Raw genomic sequence first — 18,068 nt, 5'->3', positions numbered from 1 at the left:
TGTCCAGAAATCAATAGTGTATACCGGTATTGGGTTTAATTTTATGTTTAATGAAATCTACTAATATATTGTTAGTGCAAAGAATTTTTGTAATGGTGTAAAAAAAAAAAAAGTATAATTCATCAAACTTGGTTAAATAGATGAGTTGCTTCTCAATCAGGTGCAGGGTGTCTATGCCCAGCCAGCAATGACATGTGGGGCCCAGATGAGGGCTTCATGGGCGGCAAATGTGGGCCCCATTATGGGCTTGCACCCGGGATCCACATTGGGGCAAGCCGTGGAAGCCCAGACGTACTAAAAGTGGGACCTGTAAGGGTACTGCATGGGTCTTAATTGGGCAATTCATGTCAGATCCATTTGGGCCCCACCTGCCCAAATGGGTCTAAAGTGGGCTTGCACCCGGGATCCAACCATGGCTACCCAGATGGGCTTTAAATGGGCTCTGTAAGAGTCTTATGTGGGTCCTAACTGGGCAATTCATGCCAGACCCATTGGGGCCCCACCTGCCCAAAGGGGTTTAAAGTGGGTTTGCACCCAGGATCCAGCCGTGGATGCCCAGATGGGCTTTAAAACGGATCTATAAGGGTGTTATGTGGGATCTTAACCGGGATGCTTGATTAGCCTACATGTAGAGTTACTACAAGTTACAAAAAATTGTACAGTAAGTAATTACATAACTCAATAGGCCTACATAGTTACTTTGCGCCTCTGCCTAGTGATGTATGTCTCGAGACCACTTTTACGTGGTCTCGGTCTTGTCACAGCCTTGACGTTCTTTGGTCTTGGTCTTGTCTTGGTCTCGGACCTCTTGGTCTTGTCTAGGTCTTGTCTAGGTCTCGCTGTCTCAGACCGACATAGTGGTCGGGGGATTTAGCAATACAATACTACAATATCCACGACGACACAACGTTCAATAATGCAACATTATTATCCGCAACAGAACGTATTGAAGTGCGCGTCCGAGTGAAGACAGTGCGGCGTGTGCGCGATCGAGCCACACGAGAAAACACTTTATCCGCGGCAACGAGCAACGAGCACTTTGATCACTTGATTTAAAAAACACATATCAGTGACATGATGGGTTTTAACTTCATTCAGGAGATTTTAGGTAACTGCACAAATGACAGATGACTTTGAGCGCACCGCCATGGGTGTGTGTGTGTGTGTGTGTGTGTGTGTGTGTGTGTGTGTGTGTGTGTGTGTGTGTGTGTGTGTGTGTGTGTGTGTGTGTGTGTGTGTGTGTGTGTGTGTGTGTAACCATAGCGACAAAACGACCAACTTTCGGATCCTGCACTTAAGCCTATAATTTTGTTTTTAAACATTTTATTATGTATTTAAAAGTTGCAGAATGGATTCATTTGGAGACTCCGAAATCGGCAGAGATAGGCAGGCATTTGCTTAGATGAATTTGTGTCTTTGATATCTCTGTGTGTGTGTGTGTGTGTGTGTGTGTGTGTGTGTGTGTGTGTGTGTGTGTGTGTGTGTGTGTGTGTGTGTGTGTGTGTGTGTGTGTGTGTGTGTGTGTGTGTGTGTGTGTGTGTGTGTTGTTTGATTACAGTATTGTATTTAAGATGGTGTTAGACTAAATAAATGGTCTTTTAAATATCATCTGCATATCTCCGTTGTGTTGACTAAACATCTTTAATTTGATGTTACGATTTCATCTACACATTAAGTATAATTTCAATTGGTTACATATTTCTCATTCTTTAGACAGTTGTTGGAGGAGCAAGATGGTGTTGGAGGTGTTTGATGTTTTGTCAGATGAAGCAGTCAGTACCAGTCATGTCAGTCCTCAACAGTACACAAAAGTTAAGGGAGTCTCAATCAGGGCTGGACTGGGACAAAAAAATCGGCCCGGGCATTTTTGCCCAGACCGGCCTACTATATGATCATAAACACCACCCATCTTTGCACGCCCCTTAATTATATGCATACCAACTCCTATTCATTAAAACCACTAATGCCATGTAATAAGTGAGTATAGGAACGAGTGAGAGTTAACAAATGAAATAAGTAAAAAATTGACATTTATTAATACAGTTGAACTATACTCCACAGTGGTGAATCCTAAAATAAATTAAAGCTGCAAGCAGCGATGAAAGGGCCCTCGCACCCGTGCCATCGTCACTCGTTGGCTTTAGGAAGACAGAGCATGGTTGGGCAATGTGCATTTAAGGAGGTATACAGTATATAGTAGTTGCTAGCATGTTTAGTATGTTTTTAGCATGCTTAGTACACAATAGGTATGTGGTTAGTACTGCATTACTGTGTTAACCAGTTCAGTTTCTGTTGGCAGTAGGTGGGGTTATATATCTGAATATTGCTTTGTAGATGTGTTCAGTGCAGGACTTTTATGAAGTATGTGAAGTTTGGGGCAGATTGGATATTGTATGTTTGAGTTACAACAACTTCCTTTAGCATTTCTAACATGCTTTAGAACTTAGCTATGTGTTGCTAGCATGTTTCTTGCATGTTACATATTAAGTTTGGGGCAGATTGGACATTCCATGCCTGTGTTACAGCAAATTTCTATTTAATTGCAGCAATAGCATGCTTTAAAACTTAGCTAAGTGTTTGCTAGCATGTTTTAGCATGTGTCTAGTATGTTGTTAGCATGCTTAGCACTTGCTGGCACTTTTTTATGTTATCAGGAGTTCACAACAGTGTTAAACATGTCACTTCCTGTTGCCAGCAGGTGGCGCTATGACTGTAACTGAATATGAGCATGGTCATGTGTTCAGGACAGAACGCTTATCAAACGTGTGAAGTTTGGGGCAGATTGGACATTCCATGCCTGAGTTTCAGCATATATATATATATATATAAGACAGAAAATATTACTTGTCTTACCTTATTCTGATTTTATGATACACTCAAAATATTCCACAACAAATCCTTTAAATTTAATGTAAAAATAAAAACGAAAGTAAGCCGTGTTGGTCTCACGTAACCCTCTACGTAGAATCAAAATGTTTCAATATTTGCAATGTATTTGGATGCTAAACTATTCTTTATTATAGGCTTTGTACTTCACTCGTGTTCCAATATCGATGGAAAAAATCATCCTCTTCACACGCGCAAAAATGTGCTTGGAAACATCACAGCGGAGCTCTGCTTACTGTGAATGGTACAAATTGTACTACTGACTATTTAAACAGAGCAGTGTAATTCGAATATCTTATGTTGACTATTTTTATTATTATATTGTATTAGGGCTATAATGAACAGGCTGCGATGTCAAGATTGCAATTCTGGAATGTGTGTGTGTGTGTGTGTGTGACGCTGTTGCGGTTGAACAGTGGACACATAAAAACATAAATAAAATGTATTAGTTTATTCCTACTTCCATAGGAATACATTGAAAATGCTCGCTCTACTCCGCACCATTATCAATGTCTGTGCGGACGTCTGTATTTTACTTTCGCTTTTAAGTTAGCGATTTAAAAGCCCTCAGCGGTGTCACACGTCGATTAACCGGTGGGAAAATTGTATCACAGTCACATCCCTAATATATTTATATATAAATACAATAGGCCTACCTGAAAGAGAATTTTACTTGCCCGACCAGAGTATAGCCTGATTAGAATGTCAATAACAAAAAAAATAATAACTTGGGAATCACTAAAACGAGAGATTATTCTAATTTCATTACATTCATTTTTAAGTTGCAATCAGCAGTTAATAATAAATGTATTACTGATCAATGGTAACAAGGTTGCCCTGCTGAGGCTCATGCAGCTTCTCCAGGAGAATTGTAAACAAATGAGCGCAGCACACAAAAAAGCAACCCAGTTAACAACATACTGACTATAAAAATTACAAATATGGAGTTTTTATATATTTTATAACATAGAGTTAAGCAACCTCACTTGACGAGTAGGCTACTATTTCCTGAATACAATCACGATTGAAACTGTGACATTGATTTCATACAACAGGTTAATAAACAGTTACAATTAAGTCACTTACATTTTAGATGCAATATTGACTGTTTTTGTTCTGTTTCAGCAGCAAAAATAGTTAAACAAAGATCACAGCAGAACCATCGCGCATCTCACAGCAACTTGTTTTCTCATTACTGAATGATTCAGCATTTTGAAACGAATCGGTTGACTCAAAGATTCAATGGTCAATCCATAAACATCTGTCTCAATCATGAATGACTCAGTCATTCAGAACGAATCGTTTGAACGAATGAATCAATGACTCGCTCATTAAGATGGTCGCCTGGCGACACCTAATGGCGGTTTAGTGTTTAAAAGTATCATTCTTTCCAACGTGCACCATTATCAATGTCCGTGCGGACGTCCGTTTTTTACTTTCACTTTTATATTAGCGATTTAAAAGCACCCGCTCGTGTCACACGTCGATTAACCGATGGGAAAATATCCTCACAGTCATATACCTAATACATTTATATTTAAATACAATAGGCCTACCTAGTAAAAGGTTTTATATACTATTTTGATATCCTTTTGGACACAAGAGGGCAGTATAGCCCTATGTTTGCTTTTTTTGTTGAACCAAATAGCACTAAATAGCCTGTTTTTAACTTTTTCATACTCCTTGAATTGCAAAAACAGAATAAAATGGGTTTAGTTCTAATATTTGTATAATTGTATATAAAAATAAATGGTGTATAATTACATTTTTAGAAGTTATGAGATGTTTCCTGCTTCCTTTTTGACATTAATTGAATCCCTCGCCATAGCAAAACCGTTTGAGATATTCAATATCCGTTTACAATTTAGCATCATCAATATATTTTTATCACGTTGAAAAAGTTTGGTAGAAATAAAATAAACCTTTTAGGAGGAGTAACTAAAAACTCAGAGGCTGATTTAGCAAAAAAATCCATATTCAGACCAAAATATCTGACTTTCTGTTGGTTGCGGCTAATGAATGTAAATTAGAAAGTTGTCCGACTTGATGAGTACAATATACAAACTATTTTTTTTTTTACTGTAGTTAAAACTAACCCGCCCACTTTTGTCAAAAGCATGTTGAAAGTGACACACTTCCTGCTGCCAGTTGGTGGCGCTATAACTTTGACTCACAATAGTTACATCCATCTGATCGGCCTCTTACCACTAACACACTGCTGAAGTTTCATCAAGATCAGTTAATGTATGCAGAAGTTATAACACTTCGTTTTTCTCTTTTCTCGCCATAAATTCGTTTCCTCGCCACGGCCAAACCGTTCGAGATATCAAAAATCCGTCCGCAATTTAGAATCCTCAATGTTTTGACTTCATGCACACCGAGTTTGGTGGGGATTGGATGAATTCTCTAGGAGGAGTACTTCGCATTCCACAGCAAGCGTTTTCCAAACAACCCATAATAGCCGACTTCCTGTTGGGCTGGCGTAAAACTTGACCGGGGGAAAGTTGTTCGGCCCGATGATATCTATATGTGTACCGAGTTTCAAATTAATTCATGCAAGCGTGTTTGATCTATGGACCAAGTTTTGGGACCCCGTTCAAGGGGGCGCTGTTGAGCCCCCCTGCCACGCCCGGGTACCAACTTCAACCCGTCCCTGATGGCAGGGGGTTCCGACTTGTATGTAAAGTTTCAAGAGTTTTTGAGCACGTTAAGGACCCCAAAAGCCCCTGAAACCTTGATTAACAATATAAAAGCAATAGTCAAATCCCCCCTCCCCTCACACACACAGAGACACAGAGAGAGGGAGAGAAAATTCTTCAGAAAATCCACATTCAAACCAAAATATCTCTCTTCCTGTTGGTCGGAGATCGTTAATGTAAATTAGAAAGTTGTCCGTCTTGATGAGAACAATACACATACCAAGTTTTGTTTCTGTTGATAAAACTAACCCCCCCACTTATGACTAAAGGTGGCGCTACTGAGCCCCTCACCACGCCCGTTTCTGAAACTTTGCACATGTCTACGGGCTAATAAATGTGATGTGTCTGTCGAGTTTCATCCAATTTCAAGTATGTTAAGAGTCTCAAAAGCATCAAAAAAGAATATTAAAGTTTGAAGCGTTGCCATGGCAACAGTATTAAAGATATAAAAAATCCTTTCACAGGTCTACATCTGCCGTGTGTTTACATTATACACATAAAGTTTGAAGCAAATCGGGTAAAAATAAGAGGGTGATTTCAAAGCATTTTGAAAGGGACACACTTCCTGCTGCCAGTTGGTGGCGCTATAACTTTGACTCACAATAGTCACATCCATGTGATCGGCCTCTTACAACGAACACACTGTGGAAGTTTCATCAAGATCAGTTAATGTATGCTGAAGTTATAATACACTTCCTGTGACCCTTTATTCGCCATAAATTTGTTTCCTCGCCACAGCCAAACCGTTCGAGATATCAAAAATCCCCTGGCAATTTTTCATCCTCAATGTCTTGACTTCATGCACACCGAGTTTGGAGGCAATTGGATCAATTCTCTAGGAGGAGTACATCAAATTCCTGAGCATGCGTTTCCAAACAACCCATAATAGCTGACTTCCTGTTGGGCTGGCATAAAAAGTAAAAGTAGGAAAGTTGTTCGGCCCGATGAGATCTATATATGTACCGAGTTTCATATTATTACATGCAAGCGTGTCTGATTTATGGACCAAGTTTTCGGACCCCGTTCAAGGGGGCGCTGTTGAGCCCCCCTGCCACGCCCGGGTACCAGCTTCAGCCCGGCCCTGATGGCCGCGGGTTCTGACCCGTGAGCAAAGTTTCAAGAGTTTTCGAGCACGTTAAGGGTCTCAAAAGTGCCCGAAAGGTTGACAGAAAAATAGGAATAATAATAATAAATATAGCTGCGAGCAGCGATTGCGGGCCCAAGCCGGTGGCACCGCCACCCTGGTGCGGGGTGGCGGTGTCACCGGCTTGGGCCCTCCATCGCTGCTCGCAGCTATATTTATATATATATATATATATATATATATATATATATATATAAAAAAAACAAAAAAAAAACAATATATATATATATATATATATTTTTTTTTTTTAAGTGTGTTTATATATATATATATATATATATATATAATATATATATATATATATATATATATATATATATATGTATATATATATATATATATATATATATATATATATATATATATTACATTTTTTGGATGCTAAACATTTGTTTATTATAGGCTTTGTACTTCACTCACGTTCCACTATTGAAGGGAAAAATTATCCTCTTCACATGCGCAAATATGTGCTTGGAAACATCACAGTTTAGCCATGATTACTGTGTTTAAATAGTCAGTACAATTCATACTATTCAGAGCAGTGTAATTTTTATATGTTAGGTTGACTATTTTATTATTATATTTTATAAAGGCTATAATGAACAGACTGCGATATCAAGATTGCAATGCGCTCGCTCTGCACCATTATCAATGTCCGTGCGGACGAACATATTTTACTTTCGTTTTTAAGTTACCGATTCAAAAGCCCCCAGCGGTGTCACACATCGATTAACCGGTGGGAAAATTTTCCCACAGTCACATCCCTAATATATTTATATATAAATACAATAGGCCAACCTGAAAGAGAATTTTACTTGCCCGACCAGAGTAGCCTGATTAGAACGTCAATGACAAAAAAATAACTTGGGAATCACTAAAACGAGAGATTATTCTAATTTTATTACATTCATTTTAAGTTGCAATCAACAGTTGTTAATAAATGGATTACCAGTAATCAGTTGATCAATGGTAACAAGCTTGCGCTGCTGACGCTCATGCAGCTTCTCCAGGAGAAATGTAAACAAATGAGATCAGCACACAAAAAACAAACTCAGTTAACAACTTACTGACTATAAAAATGATAAATATGGAGTTTTGATATATTTTATAACAGTTAAGCAACCTCACTTGACGAGAAGGCTGTTTCCTGAATACAATCACGATTGAAACTGTGACATTGATTTCATACAACAGGTTAATAAACAGTTACAATTAAGTCACTTACAGTTTAGATGCAATATTGACTGTTTTTGTTCTGTTTCAGCAGCAAAAATAGTTAAACAAAGATCACAGCAGAACCATCGCGCATCTCACAGCAACTTGTTTTCTCATTACTGAATGATTCAGCATTTTGAAACGAATCGGTTGACTCAAAGATTCAATGGTCAATCCATAAACATCTGTCTCAATCATGAATGACTCAGTCATTCGAACGAATCGTTTGAACGAATGAATCAATGACTCGCTCATTAAGATGGTCGCCTGGCGACACCTAATGGCGGTTTAGTGTTTAAAAGTATCATTCTTTCCAACGTGCACCATTATCAATGTCAGTGCGGACGTCCGTTTTTTACTTTCACTTTTATATTAGCGATTTAAAAGCACCCGCTCATGTCACACGTCGATTAACCGATGGGAAAATATCCTCACAGTCATACCTAATACATTTATATTTAAATACAATAGGCCTACCTAGTAAAACGTTTTATATACTATTTTGATTTCCTTTTGGACACAAGAGGGCAGTATAGCCCTATGTTTGCTTTTTTGTTGAACCAAATAGCACTAAATAGCCTGTTTTTAACTTTTTCATACTCCTTGAATAGCAAAAACAGAATAAAATGGGTTTAGTTCTAATATTTGTATAATTTTATATAAAAATAAATGGTGTATAATTACATTTTTAGAAGTTATGAGATGTTTCCTGCTTCCTTTTTGACATTAATTTAATCCCTCGCCATAGCAAAACCGTTTGAGATATTCAATATCCGTTTACAATTTAGCATCATTAATATATTTGTATCATGTTGAAAAAGTTTGGTGGGAATAAAATAAATAGTTTAAGAGGAGTGGCTAAAAATTCAGAGGCTGATTTTGCAAAAAAAAATTCACATTCAGACCAAAATATCTGACTTCCTGATGGCCGGAGCTAATGAATGTAAATTAGAAAGTTGTCCGGCTTGATGAGTACAATATACAAACTATTTTTTTTTTACTGTAGTTAAAACTAACCCGCCCACTTTTGTCAAAAGCATGTTGAAAGTGACACACTTCCTGCTGCCAGTTGGTGGCGCTATAACTTTAACTCACAATAGTTACATCCATCTGATCGGCCTCTTACCACGAACACACTGCTGAAGTTTCATCAAGATCAGTCAATGTATGCAGAAGTTATTCCACTTCGTGTTTCTCTTTTCTCGCCATAAATTCGTTTCCTCGCCACGGCCAAACCGTTCGAGATATCAAAAATCCGTCCGCAATTTAGAATCCTCAATGTCTTGACTTCATGCACACCGAGTTTGGTGGGGATTGGATGAATTCTCTAGGAGGAGTACAAAGGCAGAGTTGAATCGAGCCAAAACCAAAAATTCAGCTCCAGGTATAGATCAGATTTGTTATTTAATGCTAAGACATCTTAGTGAAGTGTCTAAGGATATTTTATTAAGTATGTACAATAAATCATGGGAAGAAGGAAAATTACCACAAAGGTGGAAGGAGGCGGTGATAGTACCAATACGTAAACCGGGGAAGGATATTACAAATCCAGGAAATTATAGACCTATTGCGTTGACATCTAATATTGGCAAAATAATGGAAAAAATGGTGAATGAAAGGTTAATGTATCATGTAGAAATTAATAAATTCTTATCCAAATATCAGAGTGGTTTTAGGAGAGGGAGAAATACAATGGATCCGGCTGTGTGTTTAGAACATGAGATAACAGTGGAGATGATCGTGGACTTCAGGAGAAACCCCCCTGCACTCCCTTCACTCACCATCATGGACAGCACTGTGACTGCAGTAGAGTCATTCAGGTTCCTGGGCACCACCATCTCTCAGGATCTGAAGTGGGACACTCACATAGACTCTATTGTGAAGAAAGCCCAACAGAGACTGTACTTCCTGCGTCAGCTGAGGAAATTCAACCTGCCACAGGAGCTGCTCGTACAGTTCTACTCAGCTGTCATCCAGTCCATCCTCTGCACTTCCATCACCGTCTGGTTCGGCTCTGCTACCAAAACCGACCTCCGTAGACTACAGCGGATAGTTCGGACTGCTGAGCGAATCACTGGCACTAACCTTCCCACACTCAAAGTACTGCACTCATCCAGAGTGAGTAAAAGGGCTCGCAAAATCACTCTGGACCCGTCACACCCAGCACACTTTCTGTTTGAACTGTTACCGTCTGGTCGACGCTACAGAGCACCGAGCACAAAAACAACCAGACACAGGAAAAGTTTCTTTCCCCAGGCCATCTACCTCATGAACACTTAAATGTTCCCCTACTGTGGAACAAACATGTGCAATACTTCCCTCAGACATTTCATTATAGCACCTTATAACTTTATATATATTTATAATTTATAATCTTTTATTTCTATTTTATTTTTATTTTTTTCTATTTTTTATTTATACTTATGTTACTTGTCACTTGTCTTGTCACTTTATATTGTATGTGTACTGGAAGCTACTGTCACCAAGACAAATTCCTCGTATGCGCAAGCATACTTGGCAATAAAGCTCTTTCTGATTCTGATTCTGATTCTGATAAGAAAAGCACAAATAAATAGAGAAAGTGTAGTGGCTGTCTTTTTTGACATAGAGAAAGCATACGACATGATGTGGAGAGAAGGGTTGTTAATTAAACTATATAACTTAGGTATCAAAGGTCAAATGTATAGATGGATCAAGGATTTTTTATCAGACAGAACATTAAAAGTGAGAATAGGAAACAGTTATTCAGAAAAGTTTACAATTGAAAATGGTACTCCACAAGGAAGTATAATAAGTCCTTTATTATTTTCCATTATGATAAATGATGTGTTTGAAGATTTGGATAATGGGCTGGGCCTCTCACTCTTCGCTGATGATGGGGCAATCTGGAAAAGGGGAAGGAATATTGATTTTATTATGAAAAAATTACAGGAGGCTATTACAATAGTTGAAGATTGGTCATATAAGTGGGGTTTTAAATTTTCAGTTGATAAAACAAAAATAATGTTGTTTACAAGGAAGAGAATTGGAAGTGAGGTGAAACTAAAGTTATATAATCAAGAACTGGAAAGAGTAAAATATTTTAAGTTTTTGGGAATATGGTTTGATGAAAGAGTTACGTGGGCGGTGCATATTCAGAATATAATAAATAAATGTAAGAAAATAATAAATACAATGAGATGTTTAGTTGGTAGTGAGTGGGGGGCAGATAGGATGGCATTAAAGGCAATGTATAATGGATTGATTAGATCTGTGTTAGATTATGGGTGTGTGGTGTATGGATCAGCTGCAGAAACGTCTCTTAAAAAGTTAGATAATATACAGAATCAGGTATTTAGACTATGTACAGGAGCTATAAAAACTACTCCAATTACAGCACTACAGGTGGAAATGGGGGAAATGTCTTTGGAAATGAGAAGGGTACAGCTATCATTGAATTACTGGGTTAATTTACAAGGTCATAGTCGAGAACATCCAACACTAGACACGTTAAAACCATGTTGGGAAAAAGAGAGGAGGAAAACTAAAAGTTTTGGATGGACTGTGATACAGAAAGCAACAGAACTTAAAATTAATCAATTAAATGTTAGTCCTACTGTTCCATTACCAGTAATAAAACCTTGGGTACTTCCAGATGCTATAGTTGATTTTACATTGTTAGAACAGAGAAACAAGGGTAAGGAATGTAATTCATATAATGTACAGACATATATTAATGAGTACTACAGTTATGTTCAGATATACACAGATGCATCAAAGAGTTCAGACAACAAGATAGGAGTAGCATTTACTGTCCCAGAGTTTCATCTATCAATAAGGAAAAGGATCAGTGATGAGCTATCTGTTTATACAGGGGAAATGGTTGCATTATTATTAGCAATACAGTGGATAGAAGAAATAAGACCTGTGAAATCAGTTATTTGTTCAGACTCATGTTCGTCATTGGCTAGTTTACAATACAGTCATTCAGAAAGTAGACCAGATATTTTATTGGAGATAATGCAAACAATGTACAGAATTCAAATGATGGGGATTACAGTAGTATTTTTGTGGGTGCCTGCACATGTTGGTATCCAAGGAAATGAAATTGCAGATAAAGAAGCAAAAGAAGCAGTTAAAAACAATGACATTAATTTAATTGTTAATTTAAGTAAGAATGAAGTTAAGAGTATTATCAAAAAGAGACTAAAGGAAAGGTGGCAAAAACAGTGGGATAAGGAGAAAAAAGGTCGGTGGTTCTATAGAATTCAAAGGAAAGTGGGAGAGATGAGAATTGCAGGGAAAAACAGGAGAGAAGAAATAGTAATATCAAGTATGAGATTTGGACACACAAGATTAAATAGTACACTTTATAAAATGGGTAAACATGATACGGGAAGATGTGATTATTGTGGGCAAGAGGAAACAGTAGAACATGTTTTAATGCATTGTCAGAAATATGAGAATGAAAGAAGGTTGTTAATTCATAATTTAAAAAAAATAAAAATGCAATTTATACCAAAGTATATTCTGCAAAATAACTCGAGAAATGAGTGTTATATTTTTATTCTTCAGTTTCTTGAGGAATCTAATTTGTGGGAGAGAATAAAAAAAAAAAAAAAAAAAGAAGTCGTCTTGATCCACACTCCATACCAGTTGGTGGCGGAAATACACCATTTTGTTGTTTGTCAACCGCCAATAAAAATTCAAGAAGAAGAAGAAGAAGACAGGGATTTTCAGCGCTTTTTTACTTTAACAATAATCGAAGATAAAGACCCTTAAATTCTTTCAGCAGCACAGATATTATAAGCAAGAAAATTCATCACTACATTCTCAGTCGATATAAAGTCTCTTCGTTTATCTTCAGTCTATTTTCCAGTCAGTGATTCTTTCTGTCGATCGTGTGCGACTCTCACACGCCCAAAAACAGCAGTTTAGTACACAAAAAAAATCCACTTATCATCTTTGAACCCCACAATTTACTGAAATCTAGAGCAGTATGAAAAATATTTCATTGTTCTTTGTGTTCTTGGTGTTTGTGGAAGGTAAGGTCTATGTTTTGTTCTTAAAAAATGTTGGTTTCACTTTTGTTAAATACGGAATTCCTCATTTGTCTTGTTGTTTGTTTGTTTATCTTCTTATTCCCGCTTTGTGTGTGTGTGTGGGATTATTATCGAAATGTATGACAGAGAAAGACGTTTCTGTTTTATATGTTGTAGCTATTGTGTAATAGGGTGAGTGTACCCATTAAGCCCACCAAATAGAAGTTTAGGTTTTTTACATGGACAGTTTATAAGAAAAATAATTTGTTAAAATGTAATATTTATCTCTCTTTTGAAATTTTATTAATTAGTTGATGTACATTTTAGAATATAAAATTAAGATAATTTAGGAATAAATTCAGAAGTCTGGCATGGGCTAAATTGGTACTTTGGCACCATTTAAGCCCGCATGTGTTCCAAATAAGCCCACATCATCATTGATTCACAAAATCAAAAAAAAAAAAAAGATTTAAAAAAAGTAAAACATCAATATATTTATTCAGTGACAGGGAAGTATAAAAAAAATCCTTTTGCTAATGTTTAATTAGAGCCCTGGGTGGGATGAGTAGGTGTTAGTGGCCGGTGGTCTGGAGCCTTAATGCCTGGTTCAGATTACACAACTTTTTTGTCTGTTACGATAGTCACTGTGTCAGATTACACGATTTTGACACCTAAAAATCTTGTCATGTCGTGGACAAGAAACATGTCAGACTACATGTTGTTTTCCGACCAGTCATCGCGAGCCGTCTCACACACTCATTCACTCGCACATACACACGCTCACTCACATAGCCTACACGCACTCAATTTCTCTCTCTCTCTCACACACACACACACACACACACACTCACTCACTCGCGCACACACACGCTCACTCACTCGCACATACACACTCACTCACATACACGCACGCACTCTCACACACACACACACACACATGCTCTCTCACTCACACACTCACTCTCACGCACACACACAGTCACACACACTCACTCACTCACTCGCGAACACACACTCTCACTCACTCACTCGCGTGCCGTCGTCGTGGAGGACCGTTAAAAAATTAAACATGCTAGTCTTTCTGTCGTGATGTCATGAAGCATTGCAGACGCGACGTAGGTTGTCGCCCACTATGACACACTATAGAGATGAAACGATCGAATCTTGCGTCCCGACGCCCGTTGTCGTTTGCGAATCCCCATGACACCCTACGTCAAACGGATCGTGCCAAAATCGGGCTAAAATCTTGTAATATGAACAAGGCATAAGTCGGCTTGACTGGAGTTGTAGCTGGAGTCAAGCTGGAAGTTTGACCGGTTGTATCTTGGGAGCCAAGCCGAGTTGGGGCTCCAGACTCTGGGGTTTCGGGGGGTCTCTTAGTGGGCCCCCCACACCAGGAGTCTGGAGCCTTAAGTCGGCTTGGCTCCCGAGTTATGCCTGGTCAAAGGTGGAAGTTTAACCGGGTGTATCTCGGGAAGGAAGCCGAGTTGGGGCTCCAGACTCTGGGGTTTCGGGGTGTCTCCTAGTGGGCCCCCCACACACCGGGAGTATGCAGCCTTAGGTCGGCTTGGCTCCCGAGTTATGCCCGATCGAAGTTCCACAGGAAGTGACCATATCTCTGGAAGAAAGCCGAGTTAGGGCTCAATAACCCAGCATAGGGGCCCACTGGGTGACCCCTCCATACCCGGAGTCCAGAGCCCCAACTCGGCGTGGGTCCCGAGTTTTGCACGGTCAAAGCTGGACAGGAAGTGGCGAGGTGGGGTAAAGTGACGGTCACAGGGGCTCAGGACTCTGGGGAATGTAGGGTCCCTCTGGGATCTCTCCATGCCCAGAATCTCAAGCCTTAACTCAGCTTGGCTCCCTAATTATGCTCGGTTATACATAAAGGACTTTGTCATAAAGACAAAACGGGCTCGATCTCATTTGAATTAATGCGTGTAATTTGTGTGCAAGTAAGGTAAGGTTAAAAGGTTAATAAAAGCACACAAAGTGTGCATTGTAAAAGCACACAAAAAGTGCATTGTAAAAGCACACACAAAGTGCATTGTAAAAGCACACACAAAGTGCATTGTAAAAGCACACAAAGACATGTTATCATTAAATACTTTCAGAAAATGTATCAAAGTTTGCAATTAGAGGGATTCCTCATTGAAACACATAAGATGAGCTTAAATGGTTCCACAGTGTATATAAAATGAATCACAAAACATTTATTGTTTGCAGTTCACACGCTTAATTCTTTGGCAGTCTAGCCTTTCTTTAAGGTTTATGGTTTGACCTAGAGATTAGCTTTGAACGCAAGCTAATAAAACTCATCTTTCCATTTAAAGGAAAATGATTTAAAATGATAAAGTACTATTTGTTCATACACAAAAAACAATATATCTATCTCTTATTTGACATAACATCAATGTAGTTACCAAAGAAATGGCTGAAAATTGCAGAAATGTCTGTGTTGATTTCTGAAGGGTCCCGAAACACAAAAGTTTTGGGGTGACTTTGTGTGAGGTCCCCTGAGACAGCATGCACAAGGGTAGGGCTAACTCAACATTACCAAATGTGATTGGTATGCAATAAAAAATGCCAGGGAAGTAACAAATCACACGATTGGTTAAAATAATGAGCAGCATAAAATATTATTATTATTATTGTTTTTTGATTTCAGAGTTGAAATTGGGCTTAAAGGGTATATGGGCTTAATGGGTACACTTACCCTAATTCAAGTGTAATATACTGCCGTAAAAAAGGTATACATTTTTTTTTCGAAATTGGCTGAAATCGGTTGTTTATGTTAAATGAATTCCATGTTTTTTAAAGCTATAGCCTACTATTAATATAATTTTCCTACAGGTGATTTTTTTTTTTTTTTTTTTTTTTTTGGGAATGCAGATATTTATAGTTTGTCAACATGCATGTTTATTTACTGTTACAGTGCTATATGAAATATGCTTATAGCAATTTGTGTGAAATTAGAGATTTGTTTTACGTTGTTTCTTCATAGTCTTATTTACATTACTTTGTTTTTTTTTTATACAATTCCCAGACCTTTAAACTGGATCAGATAATTATTATTATTTAATTTAAACATTTATGGTATACTGAAATGTAACAGATAAAAGATTTCTGAGGTAGCGTAAGGGTCTAAAGATCTTATTGGAGAGATTTGGTGAAAACCAAGAAAATATTTAATTACTAAAATGCTAATTTATTGGTTGAAATTAGGCTCCTCTGGATGGCATTTGTATCTTACAGCTCCACTTCCAAACAACTGCAGTCACAGGGTTGTGGAATATCATAGACAATGATGGATGTAACTGCTGCTTTCAAAATGTGATCAGATGAAGAATGTGTGACCTATATAGCAGCATTTTACAGCATATATATATATATATATATATGTATATATGTATATGTATATGTAAGCAATAAGGTACGAGAGGCTGTGCTGTATCGTGAATAAGTAACGGCTGAAGGGCATTGTTAGGCACGACGCGAAGCGGAGTATAGGTCACAAAAATAAATAAATAAATAAATAAATAAACTACCGTTCAAAAATTTGGGGTCAGTAAGAATTTTAATTTAATTATTTTAATATTCACAATATTACTGTTTTTGTTTGTATTTTTAATCAAATAAATGCAGCCTTGGTGAGCAGAAGAGTCTTCTTTTAAAAACATTAAAAATCTTACTGACCCCAAACTTTTGAACGGTAGTGTGTATATATATATATATATATATAATATAATTTATATTTTTTTATTTAATTTTTTTTACATATCTTACAGAAGCATCCAGTCAAATAAGATTTTAATTAAATTATTTTCTCTGTGTAACTGTTCCTCTTTGTTTTCCAGGTGTGTATGGTGATGAAGTTTCCGAGAAAGAAGGAAAGTCTATCACACTACGCACTGGTCTCTCTGTAATACAGAAAGGTGATTTGATGGACTGGAGGTTTGGAGATGACAAAATTCTCATAGCTAGAGTAGAACAACAAAATATCCCTACAACAAAGGATGATGTTCTTGATGGGCAATTCAAAGACAGACTGAAACTGGATGGTCTGACTGGAGATCTCACCATCACAAACATCAAAACCACAGATTCTGGAGTTTATGAAGTGACCAACAGCACCAATGCCTTTAGGAAGAGTATCAGTGTCACTGGTGAGTGTCTAATTCATTTCAGTGTTATTATTAGCTTGTTTACATAGTTTCTCTGTACTTACATGCTCTGAAATTGAATTGTTAAAGGAACATAATCCAAGCAGAATTGAATTAATAAATCGTTCGACCGGACCTAACCATTTTATACATATAAATATAGGTTATTTGTGTTTGTGCATGTTATATCAGGAAGCACCGTAATACACACATGACAACAGAAAGATGTCGGCGGTGTGTAGATCGAGTTACCCCTCACACTTCTGCTAGTTTTACTGAGATCTCTTATCCCGCGTGAATTGATGGCCATTATTATTACAGATGTCCGGTGGTAAAATTACTTTACTCCATCTACCCTGGTAAAACTAATCCCATCCGAATAGGGCTAACAATGATATCTTCTTTACAGACAAGATGATATCGTGATAACGATAACAGGTGTGTTGCTTGAGCTGCAAATAACTTGCTGAAACTAACACTTGTTATCTGTAGGATTACAGCACGAGTATATGAGTAAAAGGTCATGGATATACAGAGAGATGCATATACTGCTGAATATTACGGTGACGCATTGCTGCCACATACATAATATTTTTTCCCCTCAATTATGTCGTAATATCGAGATCTTATGTCGTTTTAACAACATCTTTTCTCGTAATAACGAGATCTTATGTCGTTAAAACGTAATCTTTTTCTCATAATAACGAGATGCTATGTCGTTAAAACGACATATTTTTTGGCCTTATAAGGACATGTGTAATCATGTACAAAATATGCCTTTATCCACATAAAATTGACAGCCTATCGCGCCTTTATCACACTTCTTCATTCAAAAAGCTTAAGCAAATAGTAGCAGCCCCCAATCAGGCTAAATGAATCAATGAGGCCCTTTTTAAAAATATATATTTTATATAGGCCTATACGTTTTTTTTATATAATATAT

General features: G+C 37.6%; 3 protein-coding genes across 3 annotated transcripts in view; 2 read left to right on the top strand and 1 right to left on the bottom strand.

Moving 5' to 3' along the window:
• The window catches only part of LOC309476003 (uncharacterized protein), a 46,712-nt gene extending 44,752 nt beyond the window's left edge, over positions 1-1,960 (top strand). Inside the window, exon 9 of the transcript XR_014197901.1 lies at positions 1,832-1,960. The gene's annotated coding sequence lies outside the window, so the exon portion shown is untranslated. The remainder of the gene's footprint in view (positions 1-1,831) is intronic.
• Positions 1-18,068, bottom strand: part of LOC309476139 (SLAM family member 5-like) — a 234,798-nt gene that overhangs the window by 26,279 nt on the left and 190,451 nt on the right. The gene's annotated exons all lie outside the window — the stretch shown is intronic.
• The window catches only part of LOC309476299 (uncharacterized protein), a 108,646-nt gene continuing 103,270 nt past the window's right edge, over positions 12,693-18,068 (top strand). The window contains exons 1-2 of the mRNA XM_082139588.1: positions 12,693-12,968; positions 16,820-17,128. Of these exons, the coding sequence (XP_081995714.1) occupies positions 12,923-12,968; positions 16,820-17,128 (355 nt within the window). The 5' untranslated portion in view covers positions 12,693-12,922. The remainder of the gene's footprint in view (positions 12,969-16,819; positions 17,129-18,068) is intronic.

This window comes from Leuciscus leuciscus, assembly GCF_965113295.1.
Source record: "Leuciscus leuciscus genome assembly, chromosome: 15".
Classification (NCBI taxonomy): domain Eukaryota; kingdom Metazoa; phylum Chordata; class Actinopteri; order Cypriniformes; family Leuciscidae; genus Leuciscus; species Leuciscus leuciscus.
The sequence above is the reverse complement of the archived record's forward strand: the minus strand, read 5'-3'. Positions and strand labels throughout refer to the sequence as shown.